Source organism: Oncorhynchus gorbuscha, linkage group LG02 (genome assembly GCF_021184085.1).
Source record: "Oncorhynchus gorbuscha isolate QuinsamMale2020 ecotype Even-year linkage group LG02, OgorEven_v1.0, whole genome shotgun sequence".
In the NCBI taxonomy this organism is placed as follows: domain Eukaryota; kingdom Metazoa; phylum Chordata; class Actinopteri; order Salmoniformes; family Salmonidae; genus Oncorhynchus; species Oncorhynchus gorbuscha.
The window spans coordinates 83,634,579-83,658,676 of NC_060174.1; the positions used below are offsets into that span (position 1 = coordinate 83,634,579).

The window sequence follows — 24,098 nt, forward strand, 5'->3', positions numbered from 1 at the left end:
ATTGTTTTGCACTTTGTCTAGGGGTCCCAGGCCTAGTTACATGGTCTGTCACCTGAATGAATGTGCACATGTGATTAATCAGCAATTTGAGGACCGTGCTGGTCCTCACTAACCCCCCCCCCCATGTGCCCAGGAGACAGTGACTTACTGAGTTCAGGGCCAGCTCTGTCTTGTTTTATCTGCATAAGCAGATTATTATTAGTTCAGATGGTGACAAAACATATCTGTACAAAAAGGAAAAATTCTAAAGGCATGGCCAAACAAAACCAACAACCTCATGGCTTGCAAGCTGGGACAGACTGACGATCACCTTAATTGCCAGTACCTGATGTGCTTAACCAGGCTCAGCACCAGGACAAGGTTGCCTCCTGGGGGAATGTAGTGTGGAAGTGTAACCGTCTGTCTTAACACTAACCTCCTGCCCAATATAATACTAGAAGAGAACAGTTTCCAGTCTGGTAACTGGAAGAGCATGCTGTTCTAACATGTCTAGACTATTGTGTTGAACATCCTCTTCTACCAAGCCTGCACTCTGGAAATCTGAAGCTATTGTGCTACTCACTCCAGGAGACAGCATAACAGTGGTTAGATGGGAAAACTCACCCCTTTCCCCTGTCGATCACATTCTGGGTCTCTGTTATAGACCATAGTGAGGTGTGTGTCATGATCAATTTTATCTGTTGTGAATTAAATCTATCAGTGGAAATATGTATTTTCAGTCATGCCTTAGCCATTGAAATGCACTTGTAAGTTTTCATTTCTCTATGAACTTTTATTTAAATATTTAGTGTAAAGATAATGGAAAAAGATCAAATGTAGCTTTTTAATTTGGCATTTTCTTGCAAAAAAAATAATTATAAAAAGGCAAGCATCAAATCACAAGAACTGTACTTAATTTACACACATTTGCAAGATCAGACCATTATAAACCAATAATGAACTGTGCAGGTCCAAACATTCCTGTCCAACGGTAGCTGTTTCATATAGTCAACAAAAACACATCACTCAAAGAAAGTGGTTGGGGTGGGAGGAAACCGGTATAACTGTCCCCTCAAGAAAAGTTTCTGTTTTCTGAGCCAACTGCACAACAAGCTGTTTTTACTGTTGTTGGTGGCCAACAGTGAACCTTTTTCACATAATGATGAATGATGGCCAGTCATCCACATACTGGCATCAAAAAGCGTTTCCCGTGTTGGGATCTGTCTTTGGGCAACATGAATGTAATTCAAACAGTGTTATTAAGTCCAGACCTCTTCCTTCCATAAGCATCAGAACACTACACTACAACACAACTAAACCAGACTGAACATAAAAAGGCACACAGTTGAGAGCAGTGACTTTACTGGAGTCATACTACCAAAAGTCCACTATCTGCAGTCCTATGGCCGGATGTAAGCAGGCTGAACAAAATGGGTCATTTCAACTAAACATAATGACCACTAAAATATTACCTTGAAGGCAATATTTGGATCACAACATACAGTATTTGTACCAATTGAACTCTCCCCTTTGTGTACAATATCAAAAATCATAATACCTTTAACATATCATTCTGTAAATGATGCACGTCAGGCAGTCTTTGCGCTAGCAACAGCTTCTTCCATGCACATAACTTACAGTAAGCATCCAAAATGTATCACACACAAAATGAGCTTCAGGTCTCCTTGGCCCTCACCCAAATATAAAGAAATAAACAGCAAATCATAAAATAAGGAAACATTTCAGTGTATCTTACATCAAAGTGAGACAAATTTCCACAGGCACTGCAGATAACACAATAGGCCATTTCAAAAAAGACAATCGAAGGCCACAGCTACAAACGGTTCTTATGCCACGATTATTTACAAACAGTACAAGAGCTTGACAGTAATTCACAAGAGAATTACTCTGAAATTATGAGTTTTGCTGAGAAAATGTTGACGTGGCGTTTCTCCACGAACATATTGGTGGTCATTTATGGCCAGAGTACCTCCATAAAATAATGTAGAATCGCCAAATCAAGGACCATGAATGGATAGCTAAAGTAAGTGACACCATAAACAGATAATACCATACCAAGTCTGAATTTGAAAGGTCTGTGTCAAAATATCTTAAATAATGAAATATATATATATAATATATACAGTTTATAAAGTTTATAAACACACAGTTAATGAACGTCATCATCGTACACTTGAAACCGGCAAACGAGAGAGTAAAAAGGCTTTGGGGAAACAGTGTAAAATTACAACGGGTAAAATGGAGCAATCAAAACATCCTCCAAACACCTTAAAATCAGTTGTGTGTGTTCCTGTGTGGTTTTGGCCAGATTTGGTGTATACTGCTGAACACAAATGTGGGGAAAGTGATTGATTGGTTGACTCCTAATTAGAGTCCTAACTAATTTTACCCAAGGCTTCCAGTAGTCTAGCCTTGGCTTGTGGGTGGATTTGGTGGGGTGGCGAAGAGCTTCGGCTGGCTACGTCAGAGCTCAGCCCTCTGCATATATCACTTCCTCAGGTCCATGTACTTTACTCCAGGGAAAAGCACACAGGGAAAGAGGAAAGGGAGAAAAAACACCAACAAATGTCAATACAGCGGGCAATGCAAGATTCAAGAAAGACAGACAGTAAGCTACTTCTGTTTAGCGTATAGCTTTCATATTCATAGTTACCTGGTCATTGGGGCCATTCTTGTCACCGTTAACGCCCTTCAGAAGAACAACCTCCTCGGTTTTGGTGTCAGTCTTCATCTCTACCACAATGCCATCTGTGTTAGGGTTCTCCTTAGTGCTGTGGATAGAGAGCACAAACTCAGTTTCCTCTCAATACTCCTCTCCAGTGAGGACAGTATCACATTATTGGAGGCAGAAAGACTCAATTATGGATGAACATATGGAATACATTTACATAACACTTTTTCAAGTGCTCAGAGTGCTTTACATTGTAATTCACCCTCATCCACTACCTATGTGTAGCACCCACCTTATAGAACTCGACACAAAACCTGGCCCTAGACCAGTTGTTGAAGTAGAAAACTCACATTTCCTGCTTGCCAGAGCGGCCACAGGGGATCTTGCCCTTCTTGTGGAGGAAGTAGAGCACACTGCCCAGGACGGCCAGCAGGAGGACACAGATGATGACGACCACGATGATCACACCATTTCCTTCAGCTATACACACAGACAGACAGGCAGAGGGGAGGGAAAACTCAGGTTAATTCTTATACCTGATCATGGAGAATCATCCGGACATGATATGTGTAAACATTTCCTGGTTACCTGTGCTGCCTATACATGTGTGACCAGTGACCCATAACCCCATGTGAGAGTGCCCCTAGCATACAAAACAAGTGAAAACATCCCTTGACAGACAACATAAGGCCAAAAGGACTCAGATTTGTCTACATCAGCAGTTGTCAAAGCAGTTGTGACAACGTTTTACATCAGCAATTGTCACAAAGTGTTTGCAGTAAATAACCCGGCCAAGACCCGAAAGAGCTAGTAGAAGCAAAATCAGAAGCATAGTGGCCAGGAAAAAAAACAAGAAGGAAGAAGCACAGAGAGGAACCCAGCTCAGATAGGAAGCCCATCCTCTTCTAGTAGGACAAAACATAGGAAGATGTGGAGGATAACCACTAGCCAGGACAGTCCACTCAGTAACACATTACATTTTTTCCAGGGAGTCCTGGGATCCAGGTTGTAGAACAGTGTTAGAGTATGATGATATTGGTCATGATTTATGGGTCAAGTCATAAGAAGCAGATGGGAAACAGATCAATTGCTCTATTCAATCCACATCACAGAACTTCAGCTTTACAGGGTGATTGAAATTTAAAGACAATGTTCCTGCTTTAGCAGTGACTGCATTCACGGTAAACGCTGCATATGTCAGCACAATCGGAAATTACCTTTAAATTTATATGCAGAATCAAAAATATTAGTTAAATGTTGATATTTGGTTGGGTTGTCAACAAAACAATTTAATATAACTTTTGTATTACAGTTAAATAGCATAACGTTAAGGCTGTCTTACAAACGAATGTAACATTCAACCTTAAAATGTGTAACACATCCATGGCCACATATTTAAGTTACTATAACTATACATTTCTTATTAAGTAATCAGTAAAGTGTGCATGTTCGAGAGAGCATACATCGCAGGGTTGTAGAGATCGTCACAATTACTGTAATAATGTGAAACAGCCCTGGCCTGCCCCTCTGACAGAGCCATCAACACTTCAGTGCAATCACCCCCAGGAGGAAATTAGTTAGTGCTCCACCCTACCAGAACTACTAACTCCTCTCTTTAAACATGGAGTAAGCCCTTGTTAAAAGGAACAATATGGGTTTATGAGAACTTCTATTGCAGCAGCAATAAAAGCAGGGAGACAGCGTATTAACTTCCCCCAAATTTAACTCAATATATGTGCTTTTGGCACTCAACCACTTCAAAACATTTCTTGAAATGCTAGACAAACTGTAAAAAACATTAGGAAAATATAAGGATGTCCAACACCTAAGTGTTGTCTTGTTCTTTTTTTCCTATTTTTCTGTCACATATAATTTTCAATGTACCCACAGGCGATGAGCAGAGCCAATTCTCCCGCCTTTTCCTGCAAACACTATGCCCGTATGAAAATCATGAATTATTTAGTTACCTTGTTGGCTAATCCTTCATGGTCTGGATTGGTGTGGATTCAGAAATCATTTTTAAAAAGTTGAGAAAAAGCAAAGAAACAATCTCAACTGGATCAGAGTGATTCAAAGGTCAATAACTTCTTCTTGACCTTTGAATCACTCTGATCCAGTTGAGAAGCGCTTTTAGATTGTTTCTTTGCTTTTTCTCAATTAACGCTGGAGCGTTATCCATAGTGGCATGGGTACGAATCCCACCCCACAAGTTCATGCTGTTTCCTTTCTATACTCTGTACTCTGTCTAACTTCCAACTGTCTAGGGTTAGGGTTATCCGCCTTGCATGATCAAACACGCTCCTGTTCTAATCAGCAAGAATACAATAATAGCAAGATCTCTGTCTTACCAGGTGAGTAGGGTGCAGTTGAAGTAACCATGGGAACTGTGGACAAGCAAAACAACACTTAAAATGTAAGAGGTTCCCATCATCAAATATATTTCCACATAATATGCCCATATACAGTATTCCATACATTCTAAATACAAAACATTAGGAACACCTGCTCTCTCTCCATGACATCAGGTGAATCCAGGGGAAAGCTATGATCCCTTATTGATGTCACTTGTTAAATCCACTTCAAATCAGTGTAGATGAAGAGGAGGAGACATGTTAAATAATGGGTTTTAAGCCTTGAGACAACTGAGACATGGATTGTATATGTGTGCCATTCAGAGGGTGAATGGGCAACACAAAATATATACATGCCTTTGAATGGGGTATGGTAGTAGGTGCCAGGTACACCGGTTTGAGTGTGTCAAGAACTGCAACGCTGCTGGATTTTTCACACTCAACAGTTTCCTGTGTGATTCAAGAACGGTCCACCACCCAAAGGACATCCAGCCAATTTGACACAACTGTGGGAAGCAATGGAGTCAACATGGGCCAGCAACCCTGTGGAATGCTTTCGACACCTTGTAGAGTCCATGAGGCTGTTCTGAGGGCAAAAGGGGGTGTAACTCAATATTAGGTGTTCCTTATGTTTTGTACACTCAGTGTGTATGCCTATATATTCCTATGTAGTGTATAGTATATGGCAGGGTGGCTTACTGGCACTGATGCTGAAAGACTTTGCCTCTGTGCCCATCTCGTTGGTGGCGTTGCAGAAGGCTGTGATGTCAGAGGTCACTTTGATGGACACCAGGCTGATTGTGCTGTGCTCCGTGGCGCTGGTCAGCACCTCGCGCCAGCTCTGTCAACACACAAGCATACACACATGTCATGTCACCAGTCACACCAATATGCATTGGAACAGACACACCAAGAAAATTAAATGTTAATGTTTTAAAATCATAGGAATACCTAGGATAGGATAAGTAATCCCTCTCACCCTCCCCCCCTTTAAGATTTAGATGCACTATTGTAAAGTGACTGTTCCACTGGATGTCATAAGGTGAATGCACCAATTTGTAAGTCGCTCTGGATAAGAGCGTCTGCTAAATGACTTAAATGTAAATGTACAGTTGAAGTCAGAAGTTTACATAAACTTTAGTCAAATACATTTAAATTCAGTTTTTCACAATTCCTGACATTTAATCCTAGTAAAAGTGCCCTGTCTTAGGTCAGTTAGGATCACCACTTTATTTTAAGAATGTGAAATGTCAGAATAATAATAGGGAGAATGATTTATTTCAGCTTTTATTTCTTTCATCACATTCCCAGTGGGTCAGAAGTTTACATCCACTCAATTATTATTTGGTAGCATTGCCTTTAAATTGTTTAACTTGGGTCAAACGTTACGGGTAGCCTTCCACAAGCTTCACACAAACAGTTCTATTTTTGTTTCATCAGACCAGAGGACCTTTCTCCAAAAAGTACGATCTTTGTCCCCATGTGCAGTTGCAAACCGTAGTCTGGATTTTTTATGGCAGTTTTGGAGCAGTGGCTTCTTCCTTGCTGAGCGGCCTTTCAGGTTATGTTGATATAGGACTCGTTTTACTGTGGATATAGATACTTTTGTACCTGTTTCCTCCAGCATCTTTACAAGGTCCTTTGCTGTTGTTCTGGGATTGAGTTGCACCTTTCGCACCAAAGTACGTTCATCTCTAGGAGACAGAACGCGTCTCCTTCCTGAGTGGTATGATGGCAGCGTGGTCCCATGGTGTTTATACTTGCATACTATCGTTTGTACAGATGAACGTGGTACCTTCAGGCATTTGGAAATTGCTCCCAAGGATGAACCAGACTTGTGGAGGTCTACAATTTTTTTCCGGATGTCTTGGCTGATTTTCCCATGATGTCAAGCAAAAAGGCACTGAGTTTGAGGGTAGGCCTTGAAATCCATCCACAGGTACACCTCCAATTGACTCAAATGATGTCAATGAGCCTATCAGAAGCTTCTAAAGCCATGACATAATTTTCTGGAATTTTCCAAGCTGTTTAAAGGCACAGTCAACTTAGTGTATGTAAACTTCTGACCCACTGGAATTGTGATACAGTGAATTATAAGTGAAATAATCTGTCTTTAAACAATTATTGGAAAAATGACTTATGGAATGCACAAAGTATATGTCCTAACCGACTTGCCAAAACTATAGTTTGTTAACAAGAAATCTGTGGAGTGGTTGAAAATTTAGTTTTAATGACTCCAACCTAAGTGTATGTAAACTTCAGACTTCAACTGTAAATATGCCCACATAATCTATAAATACAAAAGTATGTGGACATTCAAATTTGTGGATTTAACTATTTCAGCCACACCTGCTTGTGACAGGGGTATAAAATAGACCAAAATTGGCAGTATAATGACCTTAATGAACAGCTCAGTGACTTTCAACGTGGCACAGTCATAGGATGCCACCTTTCCAACAAGTAAATTCATCAAATTTCTGTCCTGCTAGAGCAGGACAACTGTAACTGCTGTTATTGTGAAGTGGAAACGTCTAGGAGCAAGAACACCTCAGCCCAGAAGTAGTCAGCCACACAAGCTCACAGAACTGGACCGCTGAAGTGCGTACACATCGTCTATCATCGGATGCAACACTCACTACCGAGTTCCCAACTTCCTCTGGAAACAACATCAGCATAAGAACTGCTCGTCGGGAGCTTCACGAAATGGCTTTCCATGGCCAAGCAGCGGCACACAAGTCTAAGATCACCATGCTCAATGCCAAGCTTTGGCTGGAAAACTTATTGTTATTTTATTGTGTTACTTTTTATGACCTTTTCCTTATTATTTCATAAATATTTTCTTAACTCTTTCTTGAACTGCACTGTTGGTTAAGGGCTTTTAAGTAAGCATTTCACAGAAACCTGTTGTATTCGACGCATGTGACAAATAAAGTTTGATTTGAACACCATCGAACACCTTTGGGATGAATTGGAACGCCGACATCGAGCCAGGCCTAATCGCCCAACATCAGTGTCCGTCCTCACTAATGCTCTTGTGGCTGAATGGAAGCAAGTCCCCGCAGCAATGTTACAACATCTAGTGGAAAGCCTTCCTAAAAGAGTGGAGGCTGTTATAGCAGCAAAGGGGAACCAACTCCATATTAATGCCCATGATTTTGAAATGAGATGTTCGATGAGCAGGTGTCCACATACTTTTGGTCATGTAGTGTACGTTAACTGCCCAGTGCTCTGCCAAGCCCTGTTTTACCTGGCTGCCAGTGACAGTCCAAGAGATGGTGGGCAGGGGGTGTGCATGTGCCTCACAGCTCAGGTTCATCCACTTCCCAGATCCCTCCTCCATCTCCACCTCCCTGTCAGCATCCTTCATCTGGGGAGCACCTGGGGGACATATTATAGACCCTGCTAAAGACCGCTTGTTAGGTATGAAAACATCTGATCTGACAAACTCAGTGTTTCTCGATCTATTCCTGGTGGGAACCCCAGGGTGGAAGCACATTTTTGTTGTATGCCTTTACTAATTACACCTGATACAACTAATCACCAAGGAGTGATAGTGTTGGGCTAAAGCAAAGATGCGTACCCCCTGATGGGGGAATTCCTCAGAAATGATGGTTTGGTGACTAACCCTGGACGATGATGTGGACAGAACCAGAGGTGTGCAGTCCAGGCAGAGAAGGAACAGTCACCTCACACACGTACTCTCCTGCTGTGTCATAGGTGGCATCCTGCAGAAACAGCATGTGGCCTGTGCCAACCTTCTGCCCATTCTTCACACAGGAAAACAAATAGACTAAGTCCACAACTGAATAACAACACATGATTAGCTACATTTGGCAAGCGACATGTTTATGTCAGTCTTATAATTGTGTTGCATTTAAAGCACTAAGTTGGTGCTTATTACAGGGTGCAATGTACCTTGAACCAGACAGTGAAGGTTTCCAGAGAAGACAGAGCATTGCAGGTAGCAGTCAGACTCTCTCCTTTGAACATGATCTCTGAGTCTTTGGGCACCACCAGGGCTGGGTCCAGATCTGGAGAGAGAAACATGATGTGAAAAAGAAACATGGCTAAGTGACATGCTGGTGTGTGGTCCATGCAACCGTATTCCAATCAAATGTTTTCTTGATTTGAGTTACACCACTGCAAATCATAAAATGTATCGACTGTGAAAATGTTGACATCAATTAAATGATCATAGCCCTTTCCTGCAATCAAATTACCTAGTGGACTCATGAGTGGAATGTTATTCATTTTCATAATTTCATAATTAATAAACATTTGTTTTTTTACGCTGAAAATCCGGTGTTTCTATGTCCAACAGTTTTGCTATATTTCAGTGTTCAGTGATGTACAGTGCCAGTCAAAAGTTTGGACACACCCACTCATTAAAGAGTTTTAAAAATATTTTTTTAAACTATTTTATACATTGTAGAATAATAGTGAAGACATTAAAACTATGAAATGACACATGGAATCATGAAGTAATCCAAAAAAGTGTTAAAGAAATCAAAGTATATTTATATTCTTTAAAGTAGCCACCCTTTTGACTTGATGACAGCTTTGAGCACGCTTGGCATTCTCTCAACCAGCTTCGCCTGGAATGCTTTTCCAACAGTCTTAAAGAAGTTCCCACATATGCTGAGCACTTGTTGGCTGCTTTTCCTTCACTTTGCGGTACAACTCATCCCAAACCATCTCAACTGGGTTGAAGTCTGGCTTCCAGTTGAAGCTCGCATCCGCTACAAGACCATGGTGCTTGCCTACGGAGCTGTGAGGGGAACGGCACCTCAGTACCTCCAGGCTCTGATCAGGCCCTACACCCAAACAAGGGCACTGCGTTCATCCACCTCTGGCCTGCTCGCCTCCCTACCACTGAGGAAGTACAGCTCCCGCTCAGCCCAGTCAAAACTGTTCGCTGCCCTGGCCCCCCAATGGTGGAACAAACTCCCTCACGACGCCAGGACAGCGGAGTCAATCACCACCTTCCGGAGACACCTGAAACCCCACCTCTTTAAGGAATACCTAGGATAGGTTAAGTAATCCCTCTCACCCCACCCCCCTAAGTTTTAGATGCACTATTGTTAAGTGACTGTCCCACTGGATGTCATAAGGTGAATGCACCAATTTGTAAGTCGCTCTGGATAAGAGCGTCTGCTAAATGACTTAAATGTAAATGTAATGTAAATGTAAGTCGGATGATTGTGGAGTTCAGGTCATCTGATGCAGCATTCCATCACTCTCCTTCTTGGTAAAATACCCCTTACACAGGCTGGAGGTGTGTTGGGTCACTGTCCTGTTGAAAAACAAATGATAGTCCCACTAAGCCCAAACCAGATGGGATGGCGTATCGCTGAAGAATGCTGTGGTAGCCATGCTGGTTAAGTGTGCCTTGAATTCTATATAAATCATTGATGGTGTCACCAGAAAAACACCCCCACACCATCATACCTCCTCCTCCATGCTTCACGGTGGGAACCACACATGCGGAGATCATCCGTTCACTTAGAACCAAAAATCTAAAATTTGGACTCATCAGACCAAAGGACAGATTTCCACCAGTCTAATGTCCATTGCTCGTCTTTCTTGGCCCAAGCAAGTCTATTCTTACTGGTGTCCTTTATTAGTGGTTTCTTTGCAGCAATTGGACCATGAAGGCCTGATGTGTCTGTTACTTGAACTTTGGGAAGCATTTATTTGGGCTGCAATTTCTGAGGCTGGTAACTTTAATGAACTATTCCTCTGCAGCAGAGGTAACTCTGGGTCTTCCTTTCCTGTGGCGGTCCTCATGAGAGCCAGTTTCATCAAAGCGCTTGATGAATTTTTACTTCTGAGCTTGAAGAAACTTTAAAAGTTCTTGAAATTTCCCGTATTGACTGACTTTCATGTCTTAAAGTAATGATGGACTGTTGTTTCTCTTTGCTCTGTTCTTGCCATAATATGGACTTGGTATTTTACCAAATAGGGCTATCTTCTGTATACCACCCTTACCTTGTCACAACACAACTGATTGGCTCAAACGCATTAAGGAGGAAAGAAATTCCACAAATTATCTTTTAACAAGGCACACCTGTTCATTGAAATGCATTCCAGGTGACTACCTCATGAAGCTGGCTGAGAGAATGCCAAGAGTGTGCAAAGCTGTCATCAAGGTAAAGCGTAGCTACTTTAAAGAATATCAAATGTATAATATATTTTGATTCGTTTAACACTTTTTTTGGTTACTACATGATTCCATGTGTTATTTCATATTTTTGATGTCTTCACTATTATTCTACAATGCAGAAAACACTAAAAAGAAAGAAAACCGAGGTTTGTCTAAACTTTTGACTGGTACTGTATATTAAGTGTAATATTGGGATGCACACTAAATTAAATACATTTCAGCTCTATAGCTGACATGGTACAGTTGTCTTCTTTTTTGTAAGCCCCTAAGGTGTATACTTTTGTTTCAAAGTAGATTTGTTTAAGACTACCAAGAAACGCTCTGTGTCACCCTGATTTAGCCCACTGCAATAAAAGGTTAATGAGGAGTTCAGTGATGCAGTGACAGTGAGTGAGTGGAAGACAACAGCAGAGCTGTCTATCTTGGTAATCAAATTATCGATGGTGTGAAACTCAGTCAAGCAGCTGACGGACATTGATACTCTTAGTATCAATCTCAGAGAAATTCAACTACTTCCAGTCCAAACCAAAAGAGCATAAATACATGTGTGCATGCACATGTTTCAGTGTGTGCGTGTGTTAGCTAACTCACAGTGGACAATGAGCTGCACGTCTCCCATGACCTCCTCGTAAGTGTCCAGATCCAGTGAGCGGCACTGGTAGACCCCACTGTCCCCACGAGTCACCTCCCTCAGCACCAATGTGTCATCGCTGGCCTCCAACGCTGTCTCCTGCTCCTGAGAGGGGACGACATCAGGTTTACACTGTCATATTACAGGATCTACATTTAGGCTAATCAATCTTTGATTTTGGGATGAACTATCCCTTTAAGTCACACCCAAACAACAGCTGAATTAGTCTGGTTTCTGTGAGCTACATAAACCCTTTAACATGTTCCCGTGACACTCTAAATGACCAAACCATGCCTCTATCCACATCCCAGTCTTGAGACCCAACAGGGGAACCCCCCAAATGTGTTGTTGTGGTCAAATGAACACACAGGAATGAGAAATGTTGATCTCCAGTCAGTCACAGACCTTGAAAGGGTCTAAAGATTTATCCCAGAGCCACAGGGTCAGACATGATGAGCTCCTGTTCACAAGGCCTACACTTCTACTCCAACGCTGCATATAAAAACACATCCACAGATAAAAAAACATATTAAAAAAACCATTCACAGAAAGGATGGCCCTTCTTACTTGTTGTCGGTTGAACGTGAAGGGCGGTGGGGGGTTGCCATCACCTTGGCAACGGATCTCCACAGTGTCCCCCTCTTTGACCAGGCCCTGGGGGGATTCCTTCCACAGCTCGACAACGGTTGTGGGGTCTGCGGGACAAAACCCATAAATCAACGTGGCTATGCAATGCCTGGTAGTCACTAGGCTAATCAGCTTTACAAGCCAGTCATTTACTCAGCATTGACAACAGCAGAGTTTGTGTTTTGTCATTGCTGTCATGGTATGCAAAATTGGTTCAAACAACACTAGATATATTGAGAAAATATTGTGGGCTAAAATTTAAGAGCGCCAAAGATGGGTGGGTATGGGTTACATTAGTTGGCCTACTACTTTGACAGCCCAGAAGCTGTTGACTTGTTCGAGGTAGGCTGATATCATTTCATAGGCTTTAACTTGGGTGTTGTAGAGAGAAACATCAGTGACCATCCTACTAGTTTCATGGTAGGGACAGTCATAAAAACAATTGGAGAGCACCATTAACACACTGAAGTAGTATTAGCTCTAGCTAGCATTACAGTCAATTGATACTTTTTTATTTAACCTTTATTTAACTAGGCAAGTCAGTTAAGAACAAATTCTTATTTACAATGATGGCCTAGGAACAGTGCCTTGTTCAGGGGCAGAACGACAGATGTTTTACCTTGTCAGCTCGGGGATTTAATCGAGCAACCTTTCGGTTACTGGCCCAACGCTCTAACCACTTGGTTACCTGCTGCCCGAAAGCATGCTGAGTTAAGTTGTGTGGTTAGAAATAGCATGTCTGGGGTATAGGATATGGAGTTAGTTGGGTCCTTACAGTGCACAGTGATGTTGATGCCCTTGGACTCAGCCGTCCTCACAGCTCCTGGGACGTAGTAGCTGACCTCACAGGAGAACAGGACATCCTTGTCCTCTTTGGCAACTTTATATTGCAGCTCACTCTGGACCGTGTAGAAGCCACTGGACTCACGGGTCACCAGAATTACCACATTGATCTCTGGGAGGGGTGAGAAAACACTGATTTAGCTACCATTACAGGCTGGTAGATAGATGATATACCCGGAAACAATTCTTCATGTAACGACAACATGTAGTATTTCAGTGACAGTTGTGAGTATCACCACATGGAGTCAAAAAAAGATAATTGCTTGACTAGTTTTTCTCCAGTAGTCCATTAGTGAGAGTGGCAGTGAAGATGTTAAAACTGCTCTAAGATTGGTTAATTTGTATTGGTATTCCTGCTACTCACGGCCATCCGTGGGGGTCAGTGGGCTGATGCCACGGTACCAGGTGATGTTGGGTCTGGGGAAGCCATTCCTTGCCTCACACGACGCAATCTGTACACACACAGAGAATAAGATTGCTTGTTCAATGGTGCTTTCATGGACTGAGAGCTAATTTGAGATGTACTCAAGTATACTGCCTAATGCCTACCCTTGATGGCAGCTCGTTGGTCACAGAGATTCCAGCATGGACACCTTCAATTACTGGGGCCATTGGAGGATCTGGAATATAATATAAAATGGTATTATCAATGCAAACAAGCATTCTATCAATAACCACTGAAACACATGGTAATGGGCAGAGCATGTACTCATACTGTGTGTGCTGTAACCAAATCCTCTATCATTGGGATAACAAGAAATTAACATACAGAGATGAGTTGGGGCTCCTGTGTGGCTTTCAACGCCAGGGTTAAGGGTTAAATTCCCAAAGGGGACAAGTAGGAGAAAGAAGTATGAAAATGTATGCACTCACTACTGTAAGTCTCTCTGGATAAGAGCTTCTGCTAAATGACTCAAATGTCAAATGGTCAGTAGAGAGATGAATTGGATCAAGTACAAACAGATCTGGACCCCCCCAGGCTTGGAAGAGATTGATGCTCCAATGTCTTACCGAACACCCTGAGGTGAGTCTTGCCTTCTCCGTTGCCTGCAGCCATGCCGTTGACCTGGCAGAAGAACTCCCTCTCGTCAGTCAGCTGGACATCCTGGATGGTCAGCAGCACACCCTCCTTGTCCCCGATGTTGGACACCGTGATGCGGCCTGTGAAGTCTGTACCATCGTCCACTATCTGCTGTGCATTGTCACCGTAGTAGATCCGCTCCCGGCTACTGCTACTGGGATTCCTCTGTAGGGAAGGAGATAAAAATAATAATAATAATTTGGGCGGTGCTGATATTTGTTCTGTTATACACTTGTACAAGCGAAAGGGCCACCAGGCATAGGTTGAGTTAATTTCATTCAATTTAGAAGATGAACTAGGTTGAATGGCAAAAACACCTTGCACCGTACATTGAAACAAATTGGTGTTTGTGTGAGATACATAGAAAGAGAGAGATAGACTGAGTGGGTGGCTGGGTGGGTGAGTCAGGGGGGGGGTGCAGGTAATGGTCCAGAAGTACTCACCACAAACCACTGGATCATGAATGCTCTGGGCTGCTCACTGAAGACGTACTGGCAGGGGATGCCTGCTGAGTCGCCCAGGTACACCTCCACACTCCCCTCCATGGTCATGTCCACCTTGGCCCAGGCTGCAAAGAGCAAACACAACAACCCAGTCAGTATCTTGTCTCATCAAGGACCACAACAACATATCTGGCAGGCAAAAAGCAGGCTTTGAATATTCATGTTTTAGCATTCAGTTCAATGTTTTATCTCCAAAAAAGTGATTTCAAAATACTATTATTTATTGCCACTTTTGTTCCATACTATAATGACACACAGGCAGTGTGGGAGCCAGAATGTTTACTCTATTGCAAACTGATGGATCGTCTATGGATCAGTGAGACCAGTGTTTTAACCGCTCTAACGGTGTGAGAACTAGACTCTGGAGCTGGCTAGCAGAGGGGAGAGATGTTACAATGTGTGGAATGTGTGAAGCAGGGTCCACCCTGGTCCCTCCAGCAGCACTGGGCAGTGTCCAGCACTTAAGCGAGTCAGCCGCCAGCACATAGAAAAGGCTTGATTTACACACAGATTGATGAATTACTGCAATGTTCCCTGTTAACCTGCAACAGAGCCAACAAACTAGCATAAAACTGTCCCATAAGAATCGTCATGGGAACCACCAGACACAAGACAGAGTTTGACCTATAAGTGTTATAAAGACAACTGTTTTTATAGGATGTGGAATCTAGCACTATTCTTGCCAGATCTGGGAAGTTGTGTAGGGTCACAGAGCTACCCAAAGAAAAGTTCTATGGGTTGCTATTGCAGGGTTTTGTAATTTGAAGTAACAATGAAATACGCAATAGTAATTGAATTGTGTTATAATCATGTTTCACACTCATGTCTGGTTTGAAGGTCCCTTAAAACATTTGCTGGTAATGTTGTTCTCAAGCTTCTTCCCACGACATTGGAGCTGAGCCACACAAACACTGTCTGAGACAGGCTTAAAATATGTGTTGTTTTTGTTTACCACATTGTTATTGTGTTCTCCACTAGGTAGCCTCCTCCACCCAGATCTCTACAGTGATACCCTGTCTGAGCCAGACAGACGGAGACATGCCCCAAATGAAGCCTCCCATTCATGGTGGAGAGATATCCTTGTTGCAACAGCAATCAAACAGACTGACTTGTCAGATATGACCCCTACTCTGTTCTCTCCCTCTCTACCCCTTACATTCCCCTCTTTCTGGCTCAAAGACATATATCTAGCCTGATCCTCCTAGTCCACTGGGGCCCCCATGCCCCTCTACACCCCCTCTTCTTATAATTCTTCTCTCTCTCCATCTCAACCCTACCTCCCCTCCCCCAACCCTCTCTTGCCTTCATCTTCACTTCAGCATGGAGAGAGGTGTAGAGACTTGAGAGAGGCTTCCTGTTAATTGGTAACGTGGGAGATGGGGGCTGGTGCTGGTGGGGTGCCGTGAAGAGCAGACATTGGCAGGGGTTAGGGGGTGAAGTTGGTACAGTGAGTAGTCTAAGAGTAGGAATGCCAATGTCAAAGACTAGGGGGGCCAGGGGGGGTCCTGGGTGAGCAAGAGGGAATGGAATTGGAATCGGCCTCGTTCATTGTTTGTATGGTGTGTGGGCAGAGGGTGTGTTGCGGGGACGTATGTGTCTGAGTATATCTGTCTGTGTCCAGGCCCATAAGCCACAGAATGTTGAAGATTTGCACTTTCTGGAAGTATTTTCAAACATTATAGATCACAAACACACACACGTGCAAGTGCACACGCACACACCCCTTATTAAACTCAGTCACATACCGGTGATCCTATTGAGCTCTCCCACCAGCATTGTCAGCCTGCTTTTCCCTGACTACCCCTTCTTTATCCCATCCACAGCGCAATGCAACCAGTCTGCTCTTTGTGGCCCTGCTTGGTGGGGCTTTGCACTGTGTCCATTCTCTCTCTCTCTCTCTCTCTCTGTCCTTTGCTATGAGCTGTGAGGCTCAAGGCTGTGTTCAGCCAGCCGTGACCCTAAGACGCACACGCCATTGTCTTCTTCAGAATGCATTTTTCCATCTCAGAGGTTAGAGGGAGTTTGTTATGTACGGCAGCAGTGTAGCCTAGTGGTTAGAGCGTTGGACTAGTAACCGAAAGGTTGCAAGTTCGAATCCTTGAACTGACAAGGTACAAATCTGTCGTTCTGCCCCTGAACAAGGCAGTTAACCCACTGTTCCTAGGCCGTCATTGAAAATAAGAATTTGTTCTTAACTGACTTGCCTAGTTAAATAAAAAGGGAGAAAAAAAAATGTACCACCAAGGTTGTTTGCTGTTTAACTCCTGAACTGTGGTGGTTTAGCTCATGATGGAACCGGAGAGGAGGTGAAGTTGATGTAAAAGATTGTGTCTCTTGGGACTAATCCGGTTAACATGGGGACAGAATATCTACTCATTTGGAGATTTGACTCCAAAGCCAACACGAGCTGCCTTATCTACAGACACACCAGCAGAATACCTGACCTATAGACATTGGGCATCACAGCTCCCCAGCCAGAGTGTTAACCCTGTTAACACAGAGTCTGCTGGCTGAGGAACACTCCACCAGTCTGGAAACAGCCACAGGATATTTGGACGTGTTGACAGGGCCCTTAATGAAGCCCAAACTGCTAGGCTGTCACAGAGGCGGAGGGGGTGTTTGTGTGCATATCGAGGAGAAGTACAGTTTGTCCCGTTCTTAAAGAATGTTGCCCATTGAGTCCAACCTGCATTGTTAACGGATGGGGCCTTGCAGACTATAGCACTGAGACAATGGGAAGTGCTGCCTGGATTGTTTGAGGGGAGTCTTGCATACAGTCGGTCATTATGCAGACAATAGCATCAGACGCTAATCACAGTAGTCACAACATTAGCTTATGTGCACAGCCTCTCTCTCGCTGACAAAGCAGATCAGCTTGGGTTGAAGGCCCAGCTGAGCTCCACTAAAGCTCCAGCTGTTCCTTGTCATCCTCTTTATCCACGGCAACAGACCCACCCTGCCTCTGTCAACCGCTGACAACACACATAATCATCTGTAACATGAGAAATTAACGTTATTTAAATGGGAGATATAGCATAATCCCTACATGTCTAGGCAGGCATGAAATGGTGCCATATGTATGTTGTGGCTGATAAACAGTGCCCTATGTATGTTGTGGCTGATAAACAGTGCCATATGTATGTTGTGGCTGATAAACAGTGCCATATTATGTGGAATCTTGCTAACACGGGGAAAGGAATGTATGTGGGGGTAGGCCTATAAGGTTTATGTGCCTATGTTGGTTTTCCTTGGCCCTGACTCCCTGAGCCTGTTTCTGCTTAGAGGCCTTGCCTGCATCAACTCCTCATATAGATCATGGACACACCTTCCAAAGAGGAGTTGTTGTGCTCAGGCTTTCTATTGATTCCTATTGACGTGTGATCCACTTAATTCCAAAACATTGTTCTAACACTCACATCTTTAGAGTCACCAAAGCCTATCCAGGCAATGGTGATTCCTTCTGTCGTTCTTCAAACTCCAGGTCTTCTATGTGGTGTGGTTTGAAAATGGCAGCCCTGGTAGTTCTAAACCATCTCAGGGAGTCAAAGGGGTCAGTCGGTGGGGTTGGTATGTAACCTGGGCTGACAGTTAGTTCTGATAGTGTTAGCACTGCCTATGAACAGCACCCCCTGGTTCCTGTGAAACACCTGGGGGAGTCCACATAGTACCCACCTGAGATCAAAGAGAGCCTGAGCTCTGCTCTGCAATCTGAGTGCTGTGTGATGCACACACACACTGTGAAAGCACATATCCCTAGACTGGAGTAATAAGACCCCTTGACCTACTGAGCTCCCCTGGCTTTGTGAACTACACTCTGGCACAAATTTCCCAAGGAGGGGCATTCATTCAGATGGCAGCAAAGAGAGGGTTAACGTCAACTCTTTCCAAGATAAAATACTGGAAGTGGTGGTCTACATCAAACATGTAAATCCCTCAAAGCGGGCAGGCCGCCGTGTGTGCACATGAACTTGACACACAGAATCCCCTTGCACAGGCAGGCAAGCACATTTGCAGCCCCCAGCACAAAAATACACTCTCTGTCACACACACCAAACATCCTTCTCAGTCACACCCCTTACAGAAAAACCACATGATTTTACATAGAAAATCACATTTTCACATTACATCATGTGAAAATCTGTTTTTGGAACATTTCACGTGTAGTTTCATGTTATCACGTTGCTTAACACATTAACGTCACATAAGATCATGTGATCACATGAAAATGTGTTTTTGGAACACTTCACATGTGTTTATGCAAGGGATACCACAAACAGACTCTTTTTCACAACTGAAATGTAAACATCAACCTCGACGTGCACATAAGCCCTTGTCACGAACCTGGGTGTCAGTAAAGGGTTTATGCAATGGCGGTTGAACCGTGGAATACCTTGCAATGACGGTTGAACCGTGGAATACCTTGCAATGAAGGTTGAACAGTGGAATACCATGCAATGACGGTTGAACCGTGGAATACCTTGCAATGACGGTTGAACAGTGGAATACCATGCAATGGCGGTTGAACCGTGGAATACCTTGCAATGACGGTTGAACAGTGGAATACCATGCAATGACGGTTGAACCGTGGAATACCAAAACACAATGGCGTGCCAATGTGTTTTGCTACTTGTTACGCATATTCAAATGTGTTCCTGCCTTCAACAAATATTGCGGATCCTAATGTTTTTTAAACAGCTGTAATTACTCCCGGTGGGTTAGTAACGTCTTAAGCCTCGACATTGCTTCTTGCCCGTGGCGAAGCCGTCCTCCTTGAAGGAGCAAAATAATGTTTTATTTACACTTCTAACTAACATGCTCCACTGTGAACGATGGGTTCCAGGCCTCATCAATATCAAACCCCCAGTGTTTCTGAGGTCAGACATGCATGTTGGTTAACTATCAGTGGGTGCTTATAATTAAAGGTCATGGATGTCCATAATATGTTTGAGTAACATTTTTAAGGTTGTTTAAGTGTAAATTGGTTGACATCTTTGATAGGCTTACATCATTCATCTTTAAACCTGGACTCTGAATGGACTTTCTTCGCCAGCTTCTTGGTCCTTTTGGCTTTCTCAACATTTTGCAAAGCATAGTCTCCCCAGAGATCATAAATATAGCCACAGGTCATATGATACAAAAAGGGTCTGAAAAATGTACGGCAGTCAAGAGTGACATTCATATGCGTTTCCAGGTAGACGACCCGAAGCTGATTAAGGTGATTCTATCTTGAATTAAAATCACAAGGAATGACAGACAAGCTTGACTGACATTAAAGCAGAAAGGTCAGGTGTCCCATTGCAAAGATACAACATATCAGACGTTGGCTTGTGATGTTATTACAACCCTATAAATAGAATCCCTGCTTCACGTCAGCTCTCACAGAAACCTGACAAAAGAGATCCTTGTGTCTGCCCTCAGGCCAGTGGTTAGCAACATAATAGCTACTCTCAGAGAGGTCCAGAAGGAGAAAATAAAGGGTGGTCCAGAAGGAGAAAGCAAAGGGTGGGGGTGGGGAATAAATCCCACTGGCCTTAGGTGGCTTTATCTTTACTTTGGAATAAGTATTCTATGTATTTTTGGCAGGAAATACACTGAAAACCATCATTTGGACCAGATATAAAGAGCACTATGATTTTCAATACAACCTTGCCAATAATCTGACTCCAACCCCTCTAGCACTTCTCCACTATTCCCAGCACACACACACACACACACTGCTGTCTGCCTGTGTGTGATGCTACAACAACCAACTAAACCCTCTTGTCCTGACAGAACTCTCAGCCCACTTCTACAAGTCACACAACAAAGGCCCATCTGCATTTACCCGTTCTTTTATCCCATCGATCAGACGTCAAGATGCTGTCAGCCAGGCAGAGCCACACCCGAGATGAGGATCAACCAGCAGCATTTCTGCAGTCCTCTGAACCCCCCTCAACGAGGGCTTAATGCCCTCAAAGAGAATAGCAGAGTGATCACACGTGCACTACAACGTTAATAAGGGTACCCCCAACCCAACCCCCCCATTCTCAAACTCCCGGCTGTCAGCTAATGAGAGCCTTGGCTAGTCTGAATTCTAATCTTTTATTTTAAAGGGATTCTTTAAATGGGACTTGAGATAAACCTGGTTTTGTGGATTATGGATTTTGCACTACCTCATCACATGCGCTGCTGTTACTGTTTATTGTCTATCCTGTTGCCTAGTCACTTTATCCCTACCTACACTGAGTGTACAAAACATTAGGAATTACTTCCTAATATTGAGTTGTACCCCCTTTTGCCATCAGAATAACCTCAATTCGTCGGGCCATAGACTCTACAAGGTGTCGAAAGTGTTCCGCAGGGATGCTGGCCCATGTTGACTCCAATGCTTCCCACAGTTGTGTCAAGTTGACTGGATGTCCTTTGGGTGGTGGACCATTCTTGATGCACACGGGAAACTGTTGAGTGTCAAAAATCCAGCAGCGTTGCAGTTCTTGACACATTCAAACCGGTGCACCTGGCACCATACCCCGTTGAAAGGCACTTAAATATTTTGTCTTGCCCATTTTTTATATTTTTTACTTTATTTAACTAGGCAAGTCAGTTAAGAACATTCTTATTTTCAATGGCGGCCTAGGAACAGTGGGTTAACTGCCTTGTTCAGGGACAGAACGACAGACTTTTTACCTTGTCAGCTCGGGGATTCGATCTTGCAAACCTTTCAGTTACTAGTCTAACGCTCTAACCACTAGGATACCTGCCACCCCATTCACCCTCTGCATGCCACACATACACAATCCATGTCTCAAGGATTAAAATTACTTCTTTAACCTGTCTCCTCCCATTCAACTACACTGATAGAAGTGGATTTAACAATTGACATCAATAAGGGAACATAGCTTTCACCTGGATTCACCTGACCAGTCTATGTCATGGAAAGAGCAGGTGTCCTTAATGTTTTGTACACTCAGTGTATATGTACATATCTACCTCAATTACCTCGTACCCCTGCACATCGACTTGGTACTGGTACCCTGTGTATATAGCCAAGTGGGGCTGGGAGATATGGTCAAAATATCATATCACAGTATTTTTTTTAAATATGACGGTATTTTATGTTTTTGAAATTTGCTTTATGAGTAGTACATGACCCTTGGGTGGCAACACATATATTCTAAGTGATCGTTTTATACCGTTCAATTAAACCCAAACAAATGTTCAGCATTTTCATCAATTTCTGCATTTCCTGCAATCGGAGATCATTTCCACATTGCCACGTAGGGCTGCACGATATGGGCAAACAATCTAGGCCTTGTTTTAAACAAATGTTGCAATTGCGATTTGACTTGCAATGTAGAGCAAAACACCATGGTGAACTGTTGGAATCATAGAAATAGAATGATTATTCTCATTCTAAAGTTAGAATATAATAGTGGGCACTTTAAATACAGTGTTGTTTGACATGACAACAAATGAAAATGCCAGGGAAGAGTTATTGTGAAAGGGTAGGAACTAAAGTGTTGATAAGGAGACCCTATAATCTTTGGCTACATTGAAGTTTTTTTCTCTTAGCTACTTCATGTAGCTAACATATTCATGCTTTGCGTATTCCTCTTTGATTTATAAGATACAGTTGCATAAACAGCATGCTAATTTAGGTCTACACCATCAATGGTATTATCAGGCTGTATAGCTAATTACTTTTGCGCTGACACATTTAGGCAGTGGTGGGCCGTCAGGGCCAGCAAGGCCTTCTCTGCTGGCCTAAACATCATCAGAATATAATTTTAAAAATATATACTTTCCCACAAATATGTATTAAATTATTCCCCAGAGTAAGAGTTACAATCTTCATTTCATAGCATTCCTCTTGGATGCACTGCTTCCAGCCCCAGGTTGAGATTTGGAGGGCTGGTCTTTATGTTAGATCTTTTATCCAATCATATTCAGCCATCATGTGTTTCCAGGGGTCTAAAATCTGCCCTCAGGCCTTCAGAATCAACAGTGCGGGCGCTTGTAGCTTAAAGTGAATGGAAATTAAAATTTAGTGTCAACCAATCAGCTTTGGAGTTGGCTATTGTACGCCTGCTGGCTGGCTCCAGTGTTACACAGGAGCCTGCTAGCAGGCGTAGTGCGTGCACGTCTTTTGATTGGATTACCAATATTGAGAGGCAAGTCCTATATGGGCAGGTCTCAGAACTAGGAAACTGAAATTTATCAACAAATGAATTTGCGTACTACTAAGCTGTTTTTTAAACCCACAATGGTGGAAGGAGAAGATATCGATTTGGTCGAGGATATAATTATAACGCCATTCTCAAGACAAACTTTTCAAGAAAAGTTAGACATTGTCAGGAGAGGTAGACGCCGACGCTACAAAGCCTGTCACAGGCGGGAAAGGGGTTCGTTCGCCACTTTCAACTATGAATGACTCACAGGCTCCGAGAAGCACTGCAAACTGTACTGCTGGGAATGCCTATTATTTGCAAGTGATCAATTTGGTGTTTGGAGCCACACTGGCTTTGCAAACCTGAATTGTCTAACCAAGGCAGCAACGAGACAACAAAGTACGGCTGGGCACTTACAAGCAATGGTGCTTTTGAAAACTTTTGGGGACACCCGAGTGGATCTACAGCTCAACGAACAAGCGCGTAGGGCAACGAAGCCCTGCAATTCTCTGAATAAAAATGTCAATTTCAAGGTGACGCAACGCCTGGTTATACTGCGTTTCTGTCTAAATGTATAGTGTCTAGAGCCATGGCATCATAATGATGGTAATAAGAGGTGGATTAATTCAGGTGGGACTGTGTAGGACTTCACTGAAGGCCCAGGCCCCAGAACCACGGCACGCTACTGCATTTAGGCTAGCGATTAGCGTTAGTGGCTAACACAATTTAGGCCCAACTTGCTAAGAAAAGACTAGCTGTTTGCAGATGTAAGAAACAAACAAATAGTGTAATTATAGAACGCTAGTGGATTTATACTGAGAAGCAAAGTGAAAACAGCATCGTTGTATGTACTGCATTGACCATGCAGACTGAATGCAAGTGTCTCGTGGTCAAGGAACAACAAATGCGCTGCATTGTTGGGAAAGGCCCGTAAGTTAGCATTTCACTGCTAGTCTACACCTGTTGTTTACAAAGCACGAGACAAATAAAATGTGATTTGATTTGAGTAGATTAGTTATTTTTGTGTTTAAATTAAGATGTGCCGTTTTAGAGGTACACAGCCCCAAAACAAACTGTGCTT

The 24,098-nt window shown here is 43.0% G+C and overlaps 1 protein-coding gene across 2 annotated transcripts in view; it reads right to left on the reverse strand.

Annotated features, from left to right (window-relative positions):
- Positions 1-809: 809 nt before the first annotated feature.
- The window catches only part of LOC124011379 (cell surface glycoprotein MUC18-like), a 72,781-nt gene continuing 49,492 nt past the window's right edge, over positions 810-24,098 (reverse strand). The window contains exons 2-16 of one of the 2 annotated variants that reach the window (XM_046324699.1): positions 14,811-14,935; positions 14,298-14,532; positions 13,836-13,906; positions 13,651-13,738; positions 13,219-13,398; positions 12,384-12,511; positions 11,777-11,921; positions 8,938-9,053; positions 8,648-8,789; positions 8,270-8,400; positions 5,722-5,863; positions 5,020-5,055; positions 3,022-3,151; positions 2,654-2,771; positions 810-2,508 (exon numbers count right to left, since the gene is read on the reverse strand). In XM_046324699.1, the coding sequence (XP_046180655.1) occupies positions 2,488-2,508; positions 2,654-2,771; positions 3,022-3,151; positions 5,020-5,055; positions 5,722-5,863; positions 8,270-8,400; positions 8,648-8,789; positions 8,938-9,053; positions 11,777-11,921; positions 12,384-12,511; positions 13,219-13,398; positions 13,651-13,738; positions 13,836-13,906; positions 14,298-14,532; positions 14,811-14,935 (1,808 nt within the window). In that variant the 3' untranslated portion in view covers positions 810-2,487. Of the gene's footprint in view, positions 2,514-2,653; positions 2,772-3,021; positions 3,152-5,019; positions 5,056-5,721; positions 5,864-8,269; positions 8,401-8,647; positions 8,790-8,937; positions 9,054-11,776; positions 11,922-12,383; positions 12,512-13,218; positions 13,399-13,650; positions 13,739-13,835; positions 13,907-14,297; positions 14,533-14,810; positions 14,936-24,098 lie in introns of both variants that reach the window. The other variant, XM_046324707.1, reaches the window with a different exon arrangement.